The 25,806-nt window shown below is 35.0% G+C and overlaps 3 protein-coding genes across 7 annotated transcripts; all 3 read left to right on the top strand.

Annotated features, from left to right (window-relative positions):
- The first annotated feature begins 1,543 nt into the window (after nt 1–1,543).
- Nucleotides 1,544–9,967, top strand: LOC147298828 (Pleckstrin homology (PH) and lipid-binding START domains-containing protein). 2 transcript variants are annotated; one of them, XM_086240263.1, is made up of 21 exons: nt 1,544–1,930; nt 3,354–3,428; nt 3,542–3,595; nt 3,671–3,736; nt 3,841–3,902; nt 4,116–4,246; nt 4,318–4,364; nt 4,445–4,542; nt 5,137–5,232; nt 5,331–5,395; nt 5,491–5,562; nt 5,892–6,038; nt 6,158–6,456; nt 7,155–7,218; nt 7,333–7,508; nt 7,953–8,054; nt 8,239–8,289; nt 8,373–8,516; nt 8,967–9,062; nt 9,335–9,436; nt 9,602–9,967. In XM_086240263.1, exons 1-21 carry the CDS (start codon nt 1,778–1,780, stop codon nt 9,692–9,694), a joined length of 2,193 nt encoding a protein of 730 aa, XP_086096389.1. In that variant the 5' UTR covers nt 1,544–1,777; the 3' UTR covers nt 9,695–9,967. The 2 variants fall into 2 exon arrangements, with proteins under 2 accessions (XP_086096389.1, XP_086096380.1); XM_086240254.1 differs by having other exon boundaries at nt 4,101–4,246.
- A 2,727-nt stretch (nt 9,968–12,694) lies between these two features.
- Nucleotides 12,695–18,689, top strand: TPST (tyrosylprotein sulfotransferase). Of its 3 annotated transcripts, none has more exons than XM_086250757.1 (13): nt 12,695–12,938; nt 13,266–13,337; nt 13,680–13,845; nt 13,945–14,016; nt 14,676–14,964; nt 15,093–15,233; nt 16,019–16,123; nt 16,242–16,389; nt 16,688–16,737; nt 16,833–16,901; nt 16,991–17,110; nt 17,453–17,578; nt 18,434–18,689. In XM_086250757.1, the coding sequence occupies exons 2-13, from the start codon at nt 13,289–13,291 to the stop codon at nt 18,581–18,583; spliced, it is 1,485 nt and encodes a 494-aa protein (XP_086106883.1). In that variant the 5' UTR covers nt 12,695–12,938; nt 13,266–13,288; the 3' UTR covers nt 18,584–18,689. The 3 variants fall into 3 exon arrangements, with proteins under 3 accessions (XP_086106883.1, XP_086106866.1, XP_086106875.1); XM_086250740.1 differs by having other exon boundaries at nt 13,668–13,845; XM_086250749.1 differs by having other exon boundaries at nt 13,263–13,337; nt 13,668–13,845.
- Nucleotides 18,690–21,770: 3,081 nt separating this feature from the next.
- On the top strand, nt 21,771–25,084 carry GATA13 (GATA transcription factor 13). 2 transcript variants are annotated; one of them, XM_086248946.1, is made up of 3 exons: nt 21,771–21,928; nt 22,726–22,980; nt 24,212–25,084. In XM_086248946.1, the coding sequence occupies exons 1-3, from the start codon at nt 21,884–21,886 to the stop codon at nt 24,923–24,925; spliced, it is 1,014 nt and encodes a 337-aa protein (XP_086105072.1). In that variant the 5' UTR covers nt 21,771–21,883; the 3' UTR covers nt 24,926–25,084. The 2 variants fall into 2 exon arrangements, with proteins under 2 accessions (XP_086105072.1, XP_086105075.1); XM_086248949.1 differs by having other exon boundaries at nt 21,780–21,923.
- The last annotated feature ends 722 nt before the right edge of the window (nt 25,085–25,806 follow it).

The following is a 25,806-nucleotide window of genomic DNA, read 5'->3' as shown; positions in this document are numbered from 1 at the left end:
GGGTGGGGGGAAGAAAGGGTGGTCTTTTTCTTTGAGCTTTTTTTTTTTTTTTAGAAAGGGTGTGCAAAAAGAAAAAAAAAGTGTACAAATAGTAGCCTTCTAATCAAATGCTAAGAGCGAGCCTTGTAGATGAAGCAAGATTTATTTTTCCTCTTTTACCCCAAAGGTTGCAGTCATGCATATCTTAGCAAAACATGCATATCTACTAATTTTATTGTATAGTATGGATGAAAGATGGAAGACCTTTCTTGGCTTCTCTCAAGTACTCTTGGGAAATGGTGTCCATCCATAAATAAAGTTATCAAATTTAGAAGAAAAAATAAAAATTAAATGAGTATGTAATAATGTAACAAAATCCCTAGCTAGGATCAGTTAAAAAATTAAACAAATTAAATGCAAAAAACAAAGTATATATATACAAAAATAACTAACAGCTGCTTTTTCTTTTCTTTTCTTTTTTAACAAAGTAGACAAATAGTTTTCTTTTTTGTTCTAAAAACAAATAGCTAGTTGGTACAAAAATAAAAACTATCTTGACAATTAAGAAAAACGATAAAGTTATTTCATTAGTATTATTACCTAGATAAAGAGTTATTCTGTAAAGTCATTAACCGCATTTTTTTTTTTGGGCGGATTTGCATCCTCAATTGCTTAGCAAAGAGGCCTAGTGCTCGACGTTCATTTTATTTTACAGACAAAAGCTTTGTGCATTAATTTCTCTTTGTTTTTTATATCGTTCTCAAATAAAGAATAACCCTTCAAGGTTGGGTGCCAAAACCTGAAAATTAAATTCTAACATTTAAGCGACTAATGAATTGTTAGGTAATCAAAGACAAGATTTAAATTGCCGATTGTTTGGCATTGTTCACCAATTTCTCTATACCATTGTATCCACGTATAGTTAACCATTTCAAAGATGGACAATGTAGAATCGTAGATAATATAATGAAGAGCGCTTATATTTTCACTCATCTGTCATATTTTTTTTATCTTTTATTAAATTTTAAAAAATAGTGTAAATAATGATAGTTTGACGAAATTTTTTGATTGTTGTTTTTTTTTTTTTTAGGGAAAAGGCCCATAGGCAAATTATTCATTAAACTTTCTCCAATTTGTTACATCATGGGTTAAATAAAGTGAAAGTCACAAAGGACTCTCTTCTACCCATATTAAGGAATTGTCAAGATCGATGCTAAATTTAACAAATTGATGGGCTACAAAATTACAAATGCCAGGTTGATAACCCAAAGAGATTGCATCAAACCTCAACTCCCTAATTTCCCCGACCAATTGCCCTCTATTATATTTTTACACTTAGTATTATATTTTTTAAATTTTAATATAAAATATTAAAATAAAGTTGGTGAAAAAATAAGACTAAGCACCATTCAAAACTTTAACCAAAAAGGAAAAAGTCCATTCAAATCAAGGGCAAAACAGTCATTTCAGAGAATTATTTGCCCGGCAATCTTTGTCTCTTGTATGCACTCACATTCAGTTGCTTTAACATAGAGTAATAGAGAGAGAGAGAGAGAGAGAGAGAGAATCCTACCTACAATTCCAAAGATGAACGCCGTGATTCTCTGTATTCAATAGCTGGGTTGGGCTCAGAGGATCACCATTCGGCTATCCCATCCGTATTTAAATCTTTGATTCTACTCTTCTATTGAAGAGACTGCCACAAATAGAATCGGACCCAGCTTTGCATGGACATTGAGCTACTGAAACTTTGAGCGAATTTGAGAAGTGGGTTTCCTGAGAACTGAGTTTTTGCGAGATGGGTATGTCCCAAACTGATCAAAGAATGGAGGGTTGGCTTTATCTCATCCGTTCTAATCGGATTGGGTTACAGTACTCGCGCAAACGCTACTTTGTTCTCGAAGGCCACCTTCTCAAAAGCTTCAAATCAGTTCCCGTTTCTAACAATGAGGTTCATGCTCCTCTCTTACTTATTGGTTCCATTTCTGTTGCTACTGAATACTGATTTTCAATTTTGCCGCATATCAGTGAGCTAATGTTGTTCTTTCACAAAAAATGGAGAAAAATAAAAAAATAAAAAGAGCTAACGTTGATGAAATTTATCTGAGAATCTGTTTTTCTTTTGCCTCGTTTCAAATAATTTGGTGAGTTTTGGTTTTTGAGCATTTATTTGATTTTTTTATATGGTAATTGCATTAGTAGATTGGTAATCAGAGCTTTGCTCATTGAGTGGTTGGAATGTATAGTTCAAAAGTTGTTGATTGATTTATCAAGATGATGTATCTTACTTTGAATAATGATCTGTATTTTTCTTTAATATTCAGTGGACCACTATGTTTGTAATAATGGATTGTGTGCAAGCTTCACTTCAAGTTGTTATTGGATAAATATGTGCCTATATATGTATGCGTGCATATACTACATGAACATGTATATGTAGTATGTGCTTGTGAATGTATCTATATGTGCAAGTACACATATCGATAACTGCTTTAATATCTACTGAGTATGATGCATCCAGAGTTGATCACATGATTTCATCTAAGATAAAATGTATTTACATCAAGGAATGGATTCAAACAGTGAGGGTGTTAGTGATGATTTGGGCTTCTTATTCTTGTAGCTACTTCTGCACAACTCCTAATAAAGAAACTTTGGAGGATCACATATCTTGGCATCTACTTTTCAGTTTTCTCAACATTATCATGTGGATTAATTTAAGCTTGTTTGATGTTGTAACCTATTGCTAGTTTCCCTTTGGCTCCACTTGCGAAATTTTTTCTAAATCTTCATTCGCAAATATGGATACTTTTGGAAAAACTAGATGAAGTTTATTTTTATTTCCAAATGTCTTTCTGGGTAAAAATTCTATTGAAATCAAAAAGTGATAAAGAAAAATCTGTAAAATCTTGCAGGACCTTGTATAAGGTAAATGTGTTACTTTTTTGGCTGGCTCAGTTGCTTTTTCTTTTTTCTTTTCTTCTAAATGCTTTGTTCTACTCCCATGGTTTGCATAAGTAGGAGATGCCTTGTTTAAATTTGGCCATTTGAATCCTTTTCTTAGAAATTTGTGCAGAGAATTCTGTGTTCTGGTTTTCTACTGTCTTTTTCATGTAAAACACTTTTTGACTTTTTCATTCATTATCCATCATATGTTGTTCTTTTGCACAGATCTTTTCCATCATTATTTCAAGCAAAATGAATAATATGTGTCTTTGCTTATTTTTATTTTTACGCCAACTGAATGAGGAGCCTTGAGTTATATTTTGGCTTACAGGCATTTTGATTGAGAATTGTGTTCCCTCTTGCTACAGAGTTTACAACATTATTAGGTAAAATACAATCCTTGATTTCTCCCCTTTTCTGTGTATCAGGATCCTGTAAGAAGCGCTATTATAGACTCTTGCATTCGAGTGACAGACAATGGACGTGAAAGCATTCAAAGAAAAGTATGAGCCTTATAGAGTGTCCTACTTCCGTAATGTGTCTATTATTTCATATTTCTTGATTATTTTAGGACGGTGATTTGCTTTTTAGTAACACTTGTTTGTACAACTTATAGGTATTCTTCATATTCACTCTGTATAATACGTCAGATCACAATGATCAACTTAAGGTGCGGTAACTATTATTTCAAACATTTGTTTCTGTTACAAGTTAATGTTAAACAAATGAAATTTTAATTTCATAGTTGGGAGCAAGCAGTCCAGAAGAAGCAGCAAGATGGATTCATTCCTTTCAGGAAGTGGCTTTAAAGGTTCTGAAATGATCATTTTTTTTGTTGTTGTTTTTTATACTATAGATGCTTATGCAGTTATGCTTAATATAAGTCTAATGCCTATGCATATATTGCAATTGCAGGGTGGTCCAGATCTTGGGGATAATATTTTGGATTGTTCCAATAGCATATGGCAGTCCTTTAGGTGTGATAATTTATTATCTACTGTGTCTATTTAGTTCTCTTGTTTACCTGATCATGTATATTGGCGTGAATTTTTTCCATGGAAGTAACCTTTTTAAATATGCTTGGGTAATATAATGCTTGTGGGTTGTGATTTATATTTGTGGCTCTGATATAATTCTTCATACTCATATCCTATTATTTTCTGGGCACTGAGAAGTGTTCATGCACGCAGATTAGGTGGATCTAATAGGAGAAGTCGCATTAATTCTATAGACTGGACTCTTTGTTCTTCCACACAAACAGATGCTGTGACATCCGATGTAATTGCTCCTTCACCTTGGACAATCTTTGGTTGTCAAAATGGTAATATTACTCCTACTCCGTGCCTTTTGAGGTAGTGAAACTTCATGTTTAAAATTATTGATCTAATGCAGGTCTACGACTATTTAAAGAAGCCAAAGATAGCGACTCTCATGGGAAGGTTAGTAGGTTTTATATTCATCACTTAATTGGTCGTAAAAAAGACATTTGTATTACTGATTATGTTCCTATCATGAGCAGTGGGACGACCATCCTGCCATCATGGCTGTGGGTGTGGTTGATGGAACTTCAGAAGCCATTTTCCAGACACTTATGTCCATTGGTCCCTCAAGATCAGAGTAAGTTTGTTGAGAACTTGATGTAGAACCTTGGAAGAGAAGGATGAAAAAAAAAAAAAAAAAAACTGAACTGAAGAGAAGAAAACCATAGGAAGATAGAAATCAAACAGAAATTATAGTTTGAAATTTTCAATGCTAAAGAACTGTCCAAGACAATGACAATGACAATGAGGCCATACAACCCCTAATAAGGAACCCTAAAACAAACCCAATATGGAAGCTCAAAATACTTAAAGAAGGTCATCAATAAGTATGTTGAAATCCCTAAGCTATGAAAATACACCTTGCGCCATCGTCACACAAAGTGCGTATGCTTACATCCCGATCTCCATCATAACTGCTTGGGCTTTTATAATGGATTGTATTACCTGTGGTTTCCTTAGAATGTTGAAGTAGTAACCTATATATTTCCTGAAATATGATCTAAGGAGATATCACCAATGAACTCTTCTATTGGTCTGCTTTCTGTCTTTGTATCAGCACCTCTTGATCCATATCTGTATTTTACCTGTATCCATAGTTAATTTCGTATTCAAAATGTCATATATCAAGCTTGTTTGTAACTAAAATTAACTTTGACAAATTGGGTTGTAGATGGGACTTCTGTTTCTACAAGGGCAATGTGGTTGAACACCTTGATGGTCATACTGATATCATTCACAAGCAGTTATATAGCGATTGGTTACCATGGTCAGGCCCAAGCCTATAATGTTTTTAAATTATGTTCTGAGGCAGTTGTCTAAGGTGTCCATTTTATAGTTATACAATTAACATATCATAATTTACAGGGGAATGAACCGGAGAGATCTATTGTTGCGACGTTATTGGAGAAGGGAAGATGACGGGACATATGGTAGTATTGTATTGGAGGAATTTTGTTTTTGACATTTACATTTAAACAGATGTATTGATACAGAAATTAACTTCCTTTGGTTTCTTCTGTCACAGTTATTCTCTACCATTCTGTGTTTCATAAGAAGTGTCCGCCTCAGAAAGGCTACGTCCGTGCCTGCCTTAAAAGTAATGTATGCTTAGAAGTTGACAAGTTAATAAATCTCCTATACCTTATAAGAAGTGTTTAAATATACGGTAGTTGTTGGTAGCTTGGACCTTTGATAGTATGAGTAAGAATGTATGGTGTCTCATTTGGTCAGTGGAATTGTGCGTGTGTGTGTGTGAACTAAATTCTCCTTGCACTGCCTGTTTAAAGTGTAAATTTAATGCATGCAATTGCTTGCTTAATGCTCTATTGTTAGTTCTTCTAGTGGTTATAGGATCACCACTGTAGGAAGTGCATTATTTAAAGTTACAAATGGAAAGATTTTGAGACATTTATCACTCTCTTGCAGGTGGAGGATATGTTATATCTCCTGTGAACCAAGGGAAACAATCAGTTGTGAAGCACATGCTTGCGATTGATTGGAAATTCTGGAAATCTTATCTGCGAACTTCTTCAGCCCGATCTATGACCATCAAAATGCTAGGGAGAGTTGCTGGTATTCTTCTCCTGTTGATTGATATAGCTTTATATTTTTATCTGTCACTGTTTCACATTATTTTGATATCTGCTCATTGACCCAAAGAATTTATTATACTTTCTATTTTGTTTTTGCAGCACTGCGAGAGTTGTTCAGAGCAAAACTAGGAAATTATTCTTCCTCAGAATTTTCATCTGGAGAGATAAGGTTGCGTCAGAATCAAGGGGATAGTGAGGCTGATGTTCCAACACTGACTGGGGATGGCAGGGATAAGGAAAATATAGCTGAAGAAGTGGAAAAATCACCTTCGGAACATGCTAGTCTTGTTAGCCTGAATGATGCTTCTGATGAATTCTTTGATGTGCCAGAACCACCATGCTATGATCAATCAGAAACTGACTGGACTCCTGAATTTAGCTCAGAAATGTACTCACAGGTAAATGATGTGGGTTTAGATTTGTTACTTTTGGATGACAATTGTTTGACTTTTATGCTCCTCTAGGTGGTTGCAGAACATAGTGTACACTTGACACTACTGGAAAATTGTTAGTTAATGTCTGTTAATTTAGTGTGTGTTCATATGCAGTTGTTAATGTATGCATTTTCCATAAAGTTTCAGCTTGGCTGGACTAAACGTCAACATGGTTACCTCTGTACATGGTCTTCCATACATTAGCCCACTACGTATTCACATGGCACATAACTTATTGCATAAATTCTGACATTCTTAGCTACTTCAATTTTGTAATTTATTGCCAGTGTGTTTGTTTGTTTAAATGCTTAAAAATTTGAAAGCTTGTTGTTGCTTGTATTTGATAAAGTTTGTTGGTTTACCACTGTTGCCAAAATTTTAAGCTGTTAGAATGTAGATCAACAATTATTCTGTATTCTAGCACTCCCCTCACATGTGAGTCTCTTCTCTCCACAATTAGATCCCAAGATGTGGAATTCAGCTTGTATTGGGAGGTTGCAATTGAAGGGATTTGGACTCTAAATCTCTTGCTTTGGTACCATGATAAATTTTGTTGGTTTTCTAATATTTCCAAAAGCTTAAGCTGTTAAGATATGTGGACCAACAATTATTTTATATTCTAACGGTGTCTAACTTGACTCTGATTTCACTGGGAGTTGCAGGATATACATCATCCAAAGTTATCAACTGCTGCTGGTTTTGTGAAAAGATTGCATGATCTTGCAGGTTATTATGCGTGGTTAATATCTTAGTTAACATATTTATGGCTTTCTATCTAGTAGTCTTCCTTGATTTAGCTGTGTGTATGATTTGATGATAGATAGAGATTATATGCTGCAGTTCAGAAGAGGGGTTATGTGGATCTACAAGAGATGGCAAGGGAAGACAGTATCTCATGCTACTACGGTACCACTCTTCCAAAAGATTCAACTTGTACTTTGGCTTGCAGTTGGACTGCGGCAGATCCTTCTACTTTTCTAATTCGTGGCAAAAGTTATCTGGAAGACCATCAGAAGGTTTGAACAGAAATACCTTAGTGATATTGTTGCCTAGCATGAGTATTTTGAGAAAAATGTGTGTTAGCATGTTCCAATTATGTTCATCATACCCAAAAATGGAAATTGCAATGTGGTTTGCAGTTGAGCTTTAGGATTGCATGTTCTTGGAATGCTGATTTGTGTTGTTTTGTGATAACTGATTTTTATTTGTCAATTTTCATAATTTCTTCTAATCTCTGTTTCTTTGTAGCACATTTAAATGCGAGCCTAGTGTTTTATCATTTCCTGCCCATAATAATGATTTCCAATATTGTTACTAGGAATTTCTAATCCAGAGCTCTGTAAAAGTTATTTTCTTATTCCTCTTGAATGTTATTAATGCTTCAGTTGGCAGTTAGAGTATAGCCTGTGTTGCAGTCTGTTAATTCTCCTTTTGTTGCTTTCATTTTCCCCCTTTTTCAGGTTAAGGCAAAGGGCACATTAATGCAAATGATTTCTGCGGATTGGCTAAGATCTGACAAGCATGAAGATGATCTTGGAGGCCGTCCTGGGAGCATTGTTCAGGTTCTCTCTAACTGCAAATTTGATTTGCTTATTATTATGATATTTCCTAGCCACCTATCACATATAAGGTTAATTTTAAGCATTGAATTGGCACAAGCATGTTTGTAATTCAAGACATTTTTTTTTTAAGTTTCTCATTAAAAAAAAAAATTCAAGACAATTTTACATGCTTTTTGTTCTGCAGAAATATGCTGCACAGGGTAGGCGAGAATTCTTCTTCATAGTGAACATTCAGGTAAATCAAGTCGTTTGTGAACTTTTCTATTATTTGTTACATGTTGCCTATCAATGATTACCAAATTATCTACTGTGAATCAGGTCCCAGGTTCAACCACATACAGCCTAGCACTATACTATATGATGAATTCTCCAGTTGAAGATGCACCCTTGCTAGAGAGTTTTATCAAGGGGGATGATGCATATAGAAATTCAAGGTTTAAGCTCATACCATACATATCTAAGGTTAGTACATGTAGTGATTGTTGCAATCCAGTTGGAATGGCATACTCAGTCTTTAACTCTTTATCCCCTCATCTTAGTTAAAATGTGCACGAAATAGACAATATGTACACCATTTACCTGAAAAAGAAAACAATGTGCAACTTTTACTGGTGTTGTTGAAGTATCAAGATCTAACTGTGAAATTCTTATCTTAACTTCTCTCTCTCTCCCCTCCCAACCCCCCCCCCCCCCCCCCCCCCCCCTTTTCTGTTTATATCTTTAATTATTTTTTTCTGAAAAGGAACATGCACTCTTTCTGTTTCTAAGTTGTATTTGTTGCTTGTTTATTGCCAAGCTGAAACCAGGACATTAACTTGAACCTTCCCATTTATTCCTATATAATATGGCCATAAACCCCATTCCTGATTATGATATTCTGTGGGTCATGAGAATTGATGCTTTCATCCCCAGGGTTCATGGATTGTTAAGCAGAGTGTGGGAAAGAAAGCATGCCTCATCGGTCAAGCACTTGAAATAAATTATTTCCACGGGAAGAACTACTTGGAGGTAAATTTGCAGAACTGATTATGGAAGTACATTAAGGTAGCATGAACCATCTGTTGTATTTCTAGTTTGGCTAAAGTACGTGAATCATCTGTGCTTTGGAGTGACAATTCTGAAATGGAGCACAGTGGGGAGGCGGTTACTGGTCAGGATTGCCAAAGAGAGATGCTGGCATGCAGCCAACATCTATATCATAGTAGTAAAAATTTGTATGTATCTGGAGATTTGTCCTTTTATAATATGTGCTAATTCTGAAATCTTTGGCTATCATTCAGCTTGGTATCGACATTGGGTCATCGACAGTTGCAAGGGGTGTGGTTAGTCTTGTCCTCGGGTACCTAAACAATCTGGTCATTGAGATGGCATTTTTGATACAGGTAAATATCTATTTTTATCCTACTGTAACAATTGATACTCTTCAAACCAAAAAAAAAAGGAAATTGATACTCCACTTTGGTTTTTTTCTATTTTATTTTGTCTAGAATTGGGAGATTATTTCATCATAATCATATCATATCTAATTGTCAATGTCTCTTGCCCAGGCAAATACGCCAGAGGAGCTTCCAGAGTATCTTCTTGGAACCTGCCGACTTAATCATCTGGATGCCTCTAAGTCAGTTTTAGTGAAACCATGATTATATGCCAATTCATACTCAACAGCAAAATATTGCCTACATGGAAGTTGGGTCATATAGTTGAGTTGAACATCAAACATAGATGGAAATCAGGACTGGTTGTTCTTGCAAACTTACTGGCAGAAGTCATTCTTTTATTCAATCAATGTGATATTGAAAACAAGGCATAGCACTGTAGATATCATTAGGATGGATAGTCCTCCTTTGTAAAGATGGCATTTCTCATTAGTGCTCATTCTTCAATTCATTCGTATTTGTGATTTTTTTCCCCTCTAGTTGCATTATCAAATGTTTGTTGTTCTGTACTGTTGTGAGAAGCCTGAAGTTTTGACAAATCGTAGAACAATTTCTGCCCCATGATCAGAACATAAACCTCATTATCCTTTTTGCAAACCCAATGACCAGGAATATGTATGAAAGTTGCAATAGCCCAAAACTAGTTTATTCCCTCATTTCATGGGTATTCTATTCTCATGCTGAAACTAACTTATCCTAAGAATGAGGTACGTGCCCCACAAGAAAAATAATAATGGCCTCATCCGTCACCACTCACCTTCAAATAAGACAACCTACTTTTTATTGTGAGTAATGAAGTGGTGCAATAATTCTCAATCTCATAGGACTAAACTTGACAATGTGTCTTGTTTTAGCATGTTTGTATTGTGTTGTTTTCGTGTGGTGTGAAATTATACTAAACTCAAACCCATCCAACAAATCCAAACCCCACTCTTTAATTTTCGTGTCGTTTTGTGTTTTATCCGTTTTTCCTTTTTTTTTTGGCCAACTAATCAACTAATATTTAAAATTACAAAAAAAAAAAAAAAAAAACCAAACATAACATAACATAACATAGATGAAACATCTTAAAATACTGTTAAAACTTATGGTTAACTCAATATATAAAAAAAAAAAAATCTATAACATTTTAAAAGATAACAAATCCAACAAATAAATAATAGTCTAAATATTTTTGTAAAACAAAAAGAATAAATTTTATTAAAATAATGTGTCGTTATCATGTTTTGGGAAAAAATACTAACTCGAACCGTTAATTTTCGCGTTATTATCATGTTAACTCGTTAAGAATTCGGCCCAATAATTTTGTACGTATTCATGTCATGTGTCATAGATGATTTTGCCATGTCTACATGCGACTCATTCCTCTTTACCTTAATGTTGGAATTTGGACTTGGAACTAGCATAAGATGTGGCACTACCAAAAAGGAAATAAATAGTAATGATAGAGGCATAGCATATGGCAAAAAAGTAAGTGGATGGGCAGAGGCTCTACCAGTGACTCAGTGAGGCAATGACATAGATCACAGAGAGTGATGGCCATCCACACTTCATAAGAAACAAAGACAAAATGTATAAAAAAAGTTGCACACTACAACCCACCTTTGTGGCTTTGTCCAAGGATGAGAGGGACACCCTGTCTTATAGCACTACAACAATAATAAAATAGTCTCCAAACAACCTGTCTACTGTTCTGGCCAAAAACCAACACCATGCCTATCTGCCTTCTCTCAGGAATGCTTTAGTCATTTTCTATGATCATCATTCTGTTTAAATTAAACCCAAATTTTGATTTTGATTTTTTTTTTTTTAATCTCTTAGTTTCACTATATCCCTTTAAAATTCAATACACAAAATTAAAGAAATTAAAAAAATTTCCACTCTTCCCCTCGCACACCAACATGGATGTTGCAAGATGGTCATTAAGCATGAATTGCAAATGAAAAAAAATATATTCATAATAATTTTTAATATTTGTAGAATCATATTTATAGACTCGTAATATTTGAATTTGTAATACATATTTAGAATGGTAACAAATAAAAATAAGTATAGTAAACATCTGAAAAGTGAAAACCCTCTAACATGAGTCTTAGAAAATTGCATGTTGAAACTCCAAAGTCCCAACACTAGTCACTCCCACATATGCCATTGTTGGGCCAATTAGCTCTTCACTATGTCTCTCACAGTCTCTCTCTCAGGCGCACACATGACATGACACAACTGAAAGCAATTAATTAAATTAGAAATTAAGAGATCTAAAGTACATGAAAATAAAATCAAAACATAGACAATTAGACACAGATAAAAACCAGGTTAAATTAACATGGAATAACTAATACTAGAAAAAATTATCACATGCGATTTTGTGTAGAAAGAGGATGAGTAGATTTGAGTATTTATAATTTAAGTGATAATGCACTTACATCAGCAAAAAATTCAACTTTTGCTTACCCTATACTCTTAAATCTAAATAGAAAAAAAAATTAAAAAAAAAAAAAAGACGAGATATGTGAGAAATGTTGAGAGTAATGTGGAGCAATATTTCACATCAAAAAACTAAGGCTTAGCATAAGTGTTTATAAGTCTTGGGTCTCTCCACCCATTGCCAATTGATTTTGGGTTAGATGCTCTAATTCTATCATAATATCATAGCTTGATTATTCGCGTGTAAGGCCCAACGACCACACGTGCTGCTCCCACGTCACCCAATACAATTTGTTCACATGTAAGGCTCAAAAATTTTGCCACGCGTGAGAGTAATGTGGAGCAATGTCCCACATCAGAAAACTAAGGCTTAGCATATGTGCTTATAAGTCTTGAGCCTCTCCACCTATTGCCAATTAATTTTAAGTTAGATATTCTAATTCTATCAAGAAATTGAAAAGAAAATATATATGAAATAATTTATAAAATCAAAACGATTTTTAAATAATTTTTGTAGGTTCTAGTTTTATCACTTTATGTATTATTCCCCATTTCTCCTCTATACGAGTATACGACTATACCTCATTAACTCCATTTTTCACCATCTCTTTAACTGAAAAAAAACAGAAACTTAAAAACATAACTGTCATCAAATCCACTTATTTTCTCTGGTCAACTCTCTCTTTATTACATAACCCTGTGAAACTGAAATCCCAATTTTGTTTGACGAATTTGCCCCTTGAAAACAGACCCCGCCATGCGAACTCCATACAACAAGTTTCCATTTGGAGTCGCTGAAAAATCCACATAAGACCCAAAACCAAAGAGAAAATCCAGCCGAAATGCTCTGTTTGGTTGCTGAGAAAATCTGAAACAAACTGGGGGGACCGACCTTTTCAGGATCTCCAGAAGGTTCTGAAAGGTAGTGGGGGCCTCAACCGCATTGATCATCGTCGTCCGAGCTGTCTGCTAGAGTCCCAACACACCGTTTATGAGCACGAGACCCCCAATTTCGATACAGGTAGTAAACCCTTCATCGAATTTTGTTCCATTTCCCCCTTTTTAGGGTTTTGGGGGGTTGTTATAGCGTTCGTGATTTCGAAAATGTCTGGTCGCTGTTTCCTATTTTGGGTTTTGGCTTCTGGGTCCTGTTTGTTTGAAAGGAAAGGAAAATAAATTTCTTGGGAAAAAATTTCAAGAGCAGATAAAACTGGTTTTGAAGGTGTGTTCATTTTCATTTCCATGTTGTGCATAGAATAGATACCCAGTTTTTCATTTTATCTGTTATTGTTTTAAGCACATTCTGGAGATTACAATGTTGCCTTATTATTACTTTGTGGCTTAGCAGTGGCTGGAGTAGGAATAAGGTGTATGGATCCTACTCTAAAATTATCTGTCCTGCTGTTGCTTCTTGGATTGGGTAAGTATCGACTCGATACAATTTAGTCTCTATATGCCATCCTCTAATCTGTTCTTACAATTTCATTTTGTTGTCTCCAAGCTATTATGCTTTTCGAGTTACCTTTTGTGGTCTTGGTAATATTGTGCAAAGGTAGTTTTTTTTATCTCATGCACCATGAGCCCATTTGAGTGCCGAACAAACTGAGAACCTTGATGTTTTGGTTAAATCCTTTCTTTTAGTTACTTATTTCCAATTTCTTTCGTTTATTCTTTTAGTTACTTGGATTATTATATTGGTCAGGCAGCTTTCGTTTCCGTTTATCTTGTGGTCTTTATAACACATCCGCAGCTTCTGTAACAGCCTATGCCTCTCCTTTCAAGAATGATTTTGGGCGTTGTGAAAGAGTTGTCAGAAAATGGGCAAAATCTTCACTTGAACAAGAAGTTAAAGAAGACAAACACACACTAAGGGATTTGCTGTTTTTCCTTCATGTCCCCAGAACAGGAGGGCGTACATATTTTCACTGGTAATTCCACATTGGTCCAATACTTTTACCTAAAGATTGACACTGAGCATTTTGACAACCATATTGATCCATACTTCTGGCTATATTTACATTTAACAGTTTCTTGAGAAAGTTGTACTATAGCTCTATGGAATGCCCTCGATCTTATGATAAGCTGCGATTTGATCCGAGGTAACATCTTGTTTTTCGCTTTTATAATTTTCTTTTCTTGACATTTTCAGTTTAATGAATTTCTCAACACCTTATTATCACTACAGTTCAAATAATTTTGTTACTTTAGAAGAAAACAATCTGTAAACTCGAGGTAATATTTCTTTGTCTAATTGAGCATTGAAATTTACAAGATTTTGATAGATTTACAGTTGGGATGTCTGTAGGCTAGAGTGGTTTGTAGAATTGTGGAGGGGAAGTTTTTCTGAAGGCAATTTTTATGTGCAAATTACTGCTTGACGGATATTGTGGAATTTGATAGCTCCATTTGCTTGGGAGAGGGGAAGGATATATCATTAACAGAGTCATTTACTATTCGGACTCTGATATTCTACTTATTAAGTAATAAGTGGGAGAAACATATAATTGAAAGGAGAGAGATCATGAGGCATGAATTTTCTTAGAAACTTTTTTCACAGTGTTTTGTTTGTTAGCCCCTGTCTGGCAATCAAAACCAAAGTTTTTAACTGCTTAAGCAAAGGCAAGGCTTGACAGCATCAACTAAATTGGATGTCTTACAGAACTATTATATTCTATCGTCAATATATTTACCTTATGCTATTTCTAATTTTGCTTCTAATTTGCATCATTAATTGGTGTTAATTTTTTGCCCTATGCAGAAAACAAGAGTGCAGGTTGTTGGTTACTCATGATGATTATAGCATGATGTCGAAACTTCCCAGGGAGAGAACATCAGTAGTGACAATACTTAGGGATCCGGTTGACCGTGTTTTTAGCACTTACGAATTTTCAGTAGAGGTAGCTGCTAGGTTTTTGGTGCATCCTAACTTAACTTCTGCAACACAAATGGCAAGACGTATACGATCAAAGACCAAGGGAGTAAGCACACTGGATATTTGGCCATGGAAATATTTGGTTCCATGGATGAGGGAAGACCTTTTTGCTCGGGTATGCTTTTTTCTCTACTGCTTGGACCCATGGTTCTCATGTATTTTAGTATATTTCTGTTCAAACAACCCTGGAATTGCTGCAGTATTACTCCTTGGGACATTATTTATATTGAATTTTCTGGACAGAGAGATGGTCGAAAGCTTAGGGCCTCCAATGATGTTCAGAGCATTGATCCATACGACATGGAGGAAATGGTGATGCCATTGCATGAATACATCAATGACCCTATAGCTCAAGACATTGTTCACAACGGAGCAACATTCCAGGTAGTTTATTCTCCTATGCTTCCATTTAGTATCATGGAATCTTTATGCTTCTTCTATCTTTAATTAATTTTTTGGTTGTTCCACCCATGACGGGGATAACGATAGAAAAATTATTCTTGGTTACTAAATGATTCTCTAAATTTTAGGTAATATTTAAATTTTCACGACCAGAAAACTGTTGATTGAATTTTCTTTTACTATGTTGACTGATTAAACTTTTGAAATCTCCAGTGGTTGGAAATGCTTTAGGGTGTGTGTGTCTAAATATTTATCTCCAGTGTTTAAAATATTGGCTGATTAAAATATTACTATTTCATGACTGATAGGGTGCTTTTGTGTGTGTGTGTGTGTGTGTGAGAGAGAGAGAGAGAGAGAGAGAGAGAGAGGAGGGGGGGATAGATGCCACTATCTGGCTGTGCTTGGTATGAAGTCGTATTCATTGGAGATGGTGTAAGCTTTATTTTCATTTTTGTGTAATTAGTTTTGAAGGAAACTGGTCAACAGGAAGATTGACTTGGCTTCTTTTTGTCTGATTAACTTGGAAATAGTACCGAACAGTCTATTTTTGGTAATGATCAAGCTAACCATATAGTTTTATGTCACTGTTGAGGGTGGTGGAATAAATTCTTGTGGTATTTTTTGGGGTTTCTTGAATAATCTAATAGATGTGGGGCCCCCATGGGATATAAGTAGATGAAATTATGAAATTCTCTTTATATTCAAGCATTACTGTCTATGCAATATAACATTGATTTTAATATATGGTTGACTGTTTAGTTCAAAAGGTTGCAGGATTGACAAACAACTCCTATCTAGCAGAGTCACGTGAAGTGCGCCATTGCGTACAAAAGTATAAGCCTCTTGGTGAACACATCCTTCAAGTCGCGAAGGTAATAAAAAACCAAGTTTAGAAGTTTTGTATAGTATTTTGCTATAAATACTATGTCTCTTATAATCTTCATTCCCTCTTATGGTTGCATTCACGGTAGAGATTTGTAAATTTTGCAGAAGAGGTTGGATGATATGTTATATGTTGGTCTCACTGAGGAGCACAGAGAATCTGCTACCATGTTCGCAAATGTAGTTGGTGCCCAGGTGATTTCACAGCTGAGAGGATCAAATTCTAGTAAGGAGAGTGCTGCTAACAACAAATCTGGTCAGTGTGGTATCTATTTAACATTTCTGTTATCCAACCTTTTTCAGGAGTAGTAATGCATAACAATCAAATGGACATGTTCAGTTTGTTCAGTTCCTATAGCACAAAAAAGTCAAGAACATGTACTTCAACTTTGAATTGTGTGATGTAAGAAAACAATAATTTTTAGCATTACAGAATTTTATGTTGCATAGTACTTTGGGTAGCATGTCAGTTTTTCTTTTCTTAAGATAATTATAGATATGGTTGGTTTAGCAATGAATTTTGCTGTTATCTCATTCTTCTACTTGTGCTACAGAACAGAGCTACTCAGTTTCAGATTCCAAGCTCGATAATCAGGACCTTCAGGTAATTAGCAAAAGCCATTATTAACAGATGGAATGCTTGGCATTTGGATAATGGTTTTCGTAGCTTTCTTACTGCACTTTTTCCACATATGACAGAACAGCACCCCAGATGGAAAGGAAAGTGAGATTGCTTCACCTGAAACTGTTGAAGCAGTGAAAGAAAATGTAAGCCCATTTGCATATGGACACGTTGAAAGTTGATCTGTTTTCCACTTTTACAATGTTGACTTTGATCCTCACTACCACCTTATTAGATGACTGTGGGAGAACTTATGGAAGCTTATGAAGACTGCATTTCTAGTTTACGGAAGGCCCAAACACGCCGGCGCATCTCTTCTTTGAAGAGAATATCCCCAGCAAACTTTACAAAGGAGGTAGCCCTGTATTTCTAGTTTCTCCAAACTAGCTAGTACCATAGATATCTTTTGCATCATTCATTAATGTGGGTGCTCAGGATCCATTTCTCCTTGTACTTTTTCTCTTCTGGTTTAGATATACAATATATCTAGAACATATCCTGAAGCCTCTGATTTATAGAACATAAATATTACAAAGCCTATTTCTCTTGTTTGCATCTTGCCTTGTGAACTGTCTTCTAAGAAATTTAATTTGTGTCAGTGTTGAGTTGCTATAGCTCACCTTTCTTGGCTTGCATAAAGTGGGCTCTCCTTCCCCACAATTTTTCTATTGACATTTTGACCTTTAAAATATTACAGGCACGCCTTCAGGTTCCTGCCGTGGTTCTCCAGCAGATAAGGCAACTTAACCACCTCGATGTGGAGCTTTATAAATATGCACAGAATATCTTTGCAAAGCAACACAAGCATACAATGCAAACCACAGTAAGTCTCTTTATTCAAGGTTCACAACTCTATATACGTTAGTGGGGCTTTGAAACTAAAATAGTAATTGTTGGAATCTGTTTATGATGGTTTAAAATAAAGAAATCCTCTTTTAGGCATTCACGTATGTTAGTGGGCATTCACATATGTTAGTGCTCAGATGGTTGCTTGACCTCAAATCGATCCATAGTAAATCTTTGTATTTACCAAGCATCCTTGTTAGTTTCATTGTCCAAATCTAATCCTGACCGTGATGGAGAGCAGCTTGGGATCATTGCACAATTACAATAACTGTTAGATATCCATTTTGTACCAAGCCTTATCTTGTCTCGTCTACATGCAGACATCCACAGTAACAGTTTTCCCTAGTGACCACCTCTTACTAGTAATGTATACAGTTATTTTCTTTTCTGCATATAGGAAAGTCAATTGCTAGCTTTTATTAATCATCTTGAGGTCTGGTGCTAGACTTGAAATATACTATATAGACAATAATGATTAAGTTATTGAGCATAATTGGCCTGAAGATATTTACTTTGTTTTATATGCTCTGCACATAATGATAAAACTGATTCTGTTTACAAAATAGTCTTCAATATGATTGGCATCATTTCACATCACATGACATGTTCCAAAACATATCTGCTTCATCCCTTATAGCTGTTTATGCGAACCTGTAAGTAAATTAATATTTACAGTGTCTTCATTTTCTATAGCTAATAATTTTCATGCTTCAATGATACGCAAAATTTCACATGTTGAAAAGGGGGAATCAGAAATTTATTCTTTTTGGCACACCATCTGATTGCTTCAAAGGAACTTACTTCCTTTACTTAATGAATGTTTAAATTGCAGGAGAGGTGGGAGTGGATGTTCAACAGCTCAAATGTGCCAGGCATAACATCTTGGAAAGCCCTCTCATTAGGCATGCCTCTTGTTGTACTCCTTTCGGCCTTCTTTGTATTTGTTAACGCACGGAGAAGAACGTCCAAAGTTAAAATATGAATATATATATATATATATATATATCTCATAAATTGTAAGGATCACAAGCTTCAAAATTGTTGGGAAAACATTTAAAAAAATGAAGGGACTTCTTTACTTTCAGTTTCATCCATGGTTTTTAATTCTATTTTTAATAAGTTTTTTTTTTTTTTTTGGTGATTATCCATCAGATCCTCTATTGCTGTTATTGTATTGATATTATGTTTATATACAACTCTAAATACAAAACCCTAAACCCAAACTGCTTGATCTCAAATTCTACAAAAATGTCATTTTTTTGACATAAACATAATATCATTAGTCATTACATAAGTAGGGGATCTAATTTTGTTGGTATGTCAAAGAATGAGTCAACAATGAGAAAAACATTTAGGATTGTTCTACATAAGTTTTTCTCACAACAATGGATGTCAAGTTAACACAAGAATCATTGGGGGGTTTCATGTTCCTTAAGAAGTAATATTTTGGTGTAAAATTATAAAGGACTAATGGCTCGTGGGTCTTGCTTAAAGGCAGTTCAAAGTAGAAAGAAATGCTATCTTTATGGAAGTAAAAGAAGTTTTCCCTTTGGACCCAAGTTGGCTTTTCCAAGTAGGAAACAGTGCAGAAAATAAAGATCTAAATCCAATCAAACAAAGACCCAGAAAATAACTCCTTGATTGATTCATAATTGATTGAAATTTTTATCCCAAAGATAATAACAACAAGAAGATTTGAATTTTGTTCCCTCAAAATTTGACCAAAAAAACTATGAAATAAAATAAAATATAAGAATGTCCCCCAATTGTCGGTGATACACTGATAAGTGCAAGTGTGATGGTGATTTTACTCATTGATGATTTGATGCCATTAAAAAACTAAGGCCCCGCATGTGACTTGCCACCTCCTCCTGATTGATTCAATGCGTATCATAACCACCGACGCTTTTCGTGATTCTATTAACATGCTCAGTTTTTCCATCTTTATAAACAGAACAAATTATGCTAAAATTCCTCATTTTATTCTTTTTTAATTTCTTATTTAAAAAAGGAAAGAAATTCATTTTCTAGTAGGACGAACGTGTATGTTTATATGGAAAATTTTGTGGCACATACACTGCATATGAATACGTTTCTAACCTTTGAATCTAGACATGAATGAGGTTTGTACTGCACTGTAGACGTTCTATGTTTCTACAACCATTTTTGCAACTTTTGAATCTGTCAAGTCTGATTTTTCATATTGAAATTCTGATTTGTGAACCACTAAATAGATTCGTATAACATACGAATTCATAATGTAGATACAATATGAATTTGATGATATTTTTTTTTCTATGATAAGATTCAGATTTATGAACCAAAATATTTGTAATACATTCATATTATAAAGCTACAAGAATGCTCTAAAACTAACTAGTTAGTAAGTTAATACAAAACTAACCACCCTGTTGGACTCACTGCACAATGTAGGACCACTTTGGTATTGCTGTGAGAAAAAAAAGCTGTGAAGTTGTCAGCTGCAAAGTAAAGCAGTTGAGTGTTTGGTAAACTATGTTTTCAAAAGTGTTGTGAGTGCAAAAAACAGTATCAAAGTGTTTGGTAAATATTAATATAAAAATAATGTGACTGTGTATAATTACTAAAATGGACATGATGCTGAAAGTGCATTTCACTTATTTGTTTGGTAAAAATAATATGTTTTTTTACTTGTTTTTTAAATTTTTTACTATAAATTTTTATTAGCATTAATTTTTCTAAGAACAACATTATTAAATAAGTATGCCTATTATTTTTTTAGGTATATTATTAATTACACTTACACCCCATGAGGTTTATCGTCTTTTCACATACACCCCCTAAAGTTTTAATAATTACACACACCCCCTGATGTTTTAAAACTGTTACTTATAACTCCCTATAATGAGACGAAAATGATGAGAAATTATGCAAAAAAAACATGTTAAGAGATTAAATAGCCTAATAAGATTATTCAAGGTTTAAGCTTCAACCTGAATACAAATATTTTCTAATTTATTTATTTATTTATTTTTCTTGTAGGGGGTTATATGTAACAGTTTTAAAACCTCAGGGGGTGTATGTGCAATTATTGAAACCCCAGGGGGTGTATGTGAAAAGACAATAAACCTCAGGGGGTGTAAGTGTAATTAACTCTAATTTTAATCCTATAAATTAAATATCATAATTAATTATCACAATATAAAATATAACTAACAATGGACATATTTTTTAATTTAAAATAAACAAATAAAAATCATAGAAATCAATGAGGGTATTATGGGTAAAATAAAATATTCATTGTTGCTGTGAGTCACTGCAGCTTTCAAAAGCACCTATAAACCTGTTTTCTGTTTTTGTTGTGGGGAGTTGAGAATTGTGGGGAAAACAGTTTTTTATTTTTTTACCAAACACCAAAACTGTTGTAGGTGATTGAGAATTGTCATCCACAGCAGCTTTTGGGTCCTCCACCGCAATCTCAAATGGGGCCGTAATCTCAAAATCCGAACCGTTTATTTTTTAGGCCCTACTTCAAAGATCATTCCTGTAAAAAATCTCTAAAATCGGAAGTCATTTAGCCATTTGATTATAATAACAACTATTTCTATGCTTTTATCGAAAATACTGATCGTCTATTTTTTTTATCTTAATTATATGATTACATGATTTTCGATTTAGTTGATTTTTTGCAATGATGATCTTTGAAATATGGCCTAAATAATTGATGATTCGGATTATGAGATTAGTGATGTGGTGACCTAAAAGTATGGTTAGCTTCGTATTAACTTACTAATTGGTTAGCTTTAGAGCACTCCTCTATAAACATACTCGGAAAGTAGAAATACGAGAGAGGAAGAAGACGAAAGAGAGAGAGAAAAAAAAATTATTATTATGTTTTAGAAAAAAAATTAGAAATTAAGGGTTGATTGAATTACACTAATGTTTCCAAAAAAATAGAATTAGGCATTTAGGCATATAATAATAATAATGCAGTTGCACAGTCTACAGTGCTTAGAATGCTTTAAAAACTTCAAAGTACGCACGTTGTGGGCGTTGACTGGATGTGTGAGATGAACAAAATCTGAATCTGATCGAAGTGAGACTGAGACCACACGGTAAGCGGGCGTGGGGGCGCGTCACAGAGTAACCCTCCTCCTGTTGAGAGAGTAAAAGAAAACCTAAATTCCAATCTCAGACAAAGGCAAAGGGGGCAGAGGCCATCTTCTCTCTCTCTTTCTCTGCAACAGCGAACAGCGAACAGCAAACACCTCCTCTCGCTCCTCTCCCTCACTTCTGACAAGCAATGACGGCGGTCTCTGCTGACGTCACCAAGCTAGCAAAGCGTGAGGTTCATTTTCTTTTTCTTCTTCTTCTTCTTCTTCTTCTTTGTGAATGTTCCTCATTCGCACTTTTAGGGTTTTTCCAGAGGTTTTCTTGTATTTTCATTTCGCCCTCGTTCACACTTTTTCATTTCCTTTTCGTTTCGTTTTTTTTTTTTTTTTTTTTTGAAATATTTTGAAATTAAATATTGTTCAAGTTGTACTGAGGCTTAATTGTTCAATTGCGTCATGTGATGTGAATTAATGTGTGGTTTCCGAGCATTCTTTATTTTTCCGGCATTTTCTCAGAAGCCAAACAGGGCACTTTCAGATTTTTGAGCAGTTATATGATTTAGTTTTTTAATTTTTTTTTACTCTGGTCCCTGGCACGGTAAAACGACGACGTATAGCTAGTGTTTTATATTAGCGCGCCGAAAAGGACGCTGCCCGTTTTCTGCTTTGTTTCCAATTCAACATTGATGAGGAAATTAAATGGATAATGGAATATTAGAGTCCCATTTTGGGTAACCTTCAATTAATGACGATTTTTTACCCAATCAAAACGTTTTCCTATGCATTTATTAATGAAACCCACGTTTATATGCAATCCCTGTTTGATAAGTAAACACGTTTTATCCAATCCATTAGATAACTTTTCCTTTTTGACTTCTTACTGTGATCATCCTATATTTTTTGGCTTGTACTGTTCTTTTACCAATATAAAAAGCAATGCCTGCTCTTCTGTTTGTCCATATATCTTAGTGTTTGCTTAATTAACGTTGGCTTCCTTTGCGGCCCTTTTGTCACTGTACCATTTGTGAAACAGAATATTAGTTCCATGGATGGTTCTTGGTTCTTTGACGAGAATTTTAGCGGGGTCTCGGAGGACTTCTTTGACGGTTTCATCAAGGCTGTTGATTTGCCCATGGAAGACATCGATGAGAATGCCGAAGAAGAAGATTGGAATACGAAATTCCAATTCCTTGAGCCTCACTTGGATTTTGTTGGTGCACCAGTTGGGTTTTGTGGAAGAACTTGCAATGACGACACAGAATTTAAGAAGAACATGTCGACAACTTCGGTGAGCTTATTATGTTCTGTCTAAGGCTTATTATATCTATCTCTGTATGCTGCTTTGCACTGTGGTATATAATATTTGAAGGAAGACTGTGATTAAATGATGTATGTGTTGGATGCGAAAAATTGCATAACTAGTTACTGTCGAATGGTTGAAGAGTGCACTTGACCCTTTTAATGAGAACCAGGATTTTTATTTTCAGGCGAAGTGTAGGGAAGATGGGTAGCCTACGTATATGTATGCTTTGAAAGAGGGTAGATATAAGTATATACCTTTGGGGGTCACAACTTCCATAATATAGGATTTCCTGTTAGGTAGTTGAATTTTCACATGTCACTCTTGTATTTCCACAACTGAAACTGCTTCTCTGCAAATTGAACATACTCTTGAAGGGTGTAAATTATATGGTAGTAACATATGTTCTGAAAAGTAGCAAAATCCAAATCTCTAAATAGCCTTTTCTTATCTAGCTCATGAATCAGTTTTCCCTGAATGGAGATTCCCATGAGACCAAGCATCAATGAGGCACAAAATTACTGGGTGACAAAGTGATAGAACACCATGCTTAGGGTATGTTTTAACATTTGGAGACTACAAAGAACCAATGCATTTTGCAAGTACAGGAGATGCACAGCTTTGGTCGGTATTGATTTGAGGTAGAATAAATTAAAGGATATTATGATGAATTCAGACAACAACCAGGCTTTTTCTGGTTACAGGGTTTAGATAAGTTATATGCTTTCATTTAAAAAGGCTGCTTAGTATGCATATGCAATGTATCAAAAATTAATTGCAGCCTTCCTTTGAAGATGTTCTGCTCTGCTTGTTAGATCCTAAGAGGACTAAGGTGACTGTTATTATGCTAGGGTCTTTGTTGCTTTGAAGCTTACTTTTAGTCTACCCATGTGATTTGTTGTTCAATTTAATTCTGGCCTTCTTGAGAATATAGTCTACTCTGGATAGAGGCTTTGTGCTCCATGTAAAGTATATATAACCTTAATGCAGTTGATGGTGAAACACGTGATAATTAACTGATTTTATGTTTGGGAATGGTAGAATGCTTTATATTATACTTTCTACATTACTGAATATGCATGCATTTTTCACTGTTGTCCTTTTAAAGAAAACTGGGTTTTCAATTATTTTAGCCAGATTTTTTGGAACAAATGCAACACCAATCCTTCCCTCGTCTCTTTCTTTTGTTTGATTCTTATTGTCCTTGATTTTCTTTCAGTGTGAAGGAATTTCTCAGCTAACACAATTCCCAAGTGTTGCTGCAAAAACCACCCGTGGCAGAAGCACTCTTCTCAGTGATGATTGTGCTGATAATAAACATATGCACCTGATCCCAACCTCTAGTGCAGTTTCCTTCCCTGAAAGTGTTGGCTCTTGCTCTGCTCAATTCGATCCCAAATTCAATAAGCCAACGAAGAAAACCCGAAGCAAGCGTTCACGAAGCAAACGTTCAGGCCCCGCTACTTTCAATCCAGGGTTCCCATTCCCTTGCACCTCATCCAATTCAACTGCCTCTGTAAATTTATATCGTTTGGATGCTTCTGAATCAGACTTACAAGCCTTTCTTACTGAGGAGATGTTGAACCCTGCTAAAAGAAAACAGAAGAAGAAAAGGAATCTATCGCAGCTCTCAAGTGGAGTGATGAGAAAATTATCCTTGGAGGAACCAGGTGAGAGTCGGGAGACTAAAAGATGCATGCATTGTGCAGTGACAAAGACCCCACAGTGGAGGGAAGGCCCACTGGGGCCGAAGACCCTCTGCAATGCATGTGGGGTTCGTTACAGGTCCGGCCGCCTCTTTCCAGAGTACCGTCCTGCAGCAAGTCCTACATTCGTTGCGTCAGTGCACTCTAACTCTCACAAGAAGGTTGTAGAGTTGAGAAACAAGGCTTGCCACGGAGCTACTATGGGAATTTTTTCATCAGCCCAGTAGGAAATTTTAATAAATAGGTAGTCATTTGTTTATTTTATATTTTAAAATGAGAAGTCTTGTTAGTTGAGAGACCTGTCTTGTCTCTGCTTTCTCGTTTCTATTCTAATTTATTTAATATGTTCTTTGTGTACATTGATGGAATAAGAGCTCCTTACCCTATCGTCCAAAGCAGCCATTACCCTCCATTGAGGGAAAAACTTGAAGAGAAAAGAAAAAAGAAAAAAAAAAAAAAAAAAGGAGAATGCCCTTAATTGAGGAGACCTCATACTAAACCAAAAAATAAAAAATATGTTTGGGTATCTAAACGATAACAATGAAAGTCTGGGACTTTGGATCTGAAATTCTTAGTTTGTATCCTGAAGAGCTATTGGGAAAAGGGTCATCTGTTTTTGGTTTTTGCTTATTTCAATCCTAACTATGTAATATAAATTTTAAGAGTTGTAAACATATTGGCATCTACTCCAAGTATTTTGATCCTTTCACATCTAGAATGGGTTATTAGAGTAGTGATTATGTTGTGGGGACTTGTAGCTCTAGTGATTGAGAATATTACCCCTACAACCGAGTTTAAAGTAGGAGTCTCTCCTCCCCTTTGGCCTCTCTTGTAACCAAACAAAGTAATGATTCTGTTTTAGAATTAAAATGTTTTAACTTTTGTTAAAAATGGTCATTTCATGAAATTTCTTTGGCACGGGTAAATGCTAATGGACCATTTTGTCTTGAAGCGACATTAATGAGTTATGTGATGCAGTTTTTTTGGGTTAGCACATCACGTATCATATCATATGATTGTAAGATCGATCATGTGCAGAGTAGCTCAAACCAGCTGCTGCATGTGCGCATTATTGAGGTGATCCACTAGCCACTATGGCCTATGAGGC

Source organism: Dryas octopetala, chromosome 1, assembly GCF_963921425.1.
Source record: "Dryas octopetala chromosome 1, drDryOcto1.1, whole genome shotgun sequence".
Taxonomy (NCBI): Eukaryota; Viridiplantae; Streptophyta; class Magnoliopsida; order Rosales; family Rosaceae; genus Dryas; species Dryas octopetala.
Note: the sequence above shows the minus strand (reverse complement) of the source record. Positions and strands in the feature narration are given on the sequence as shown.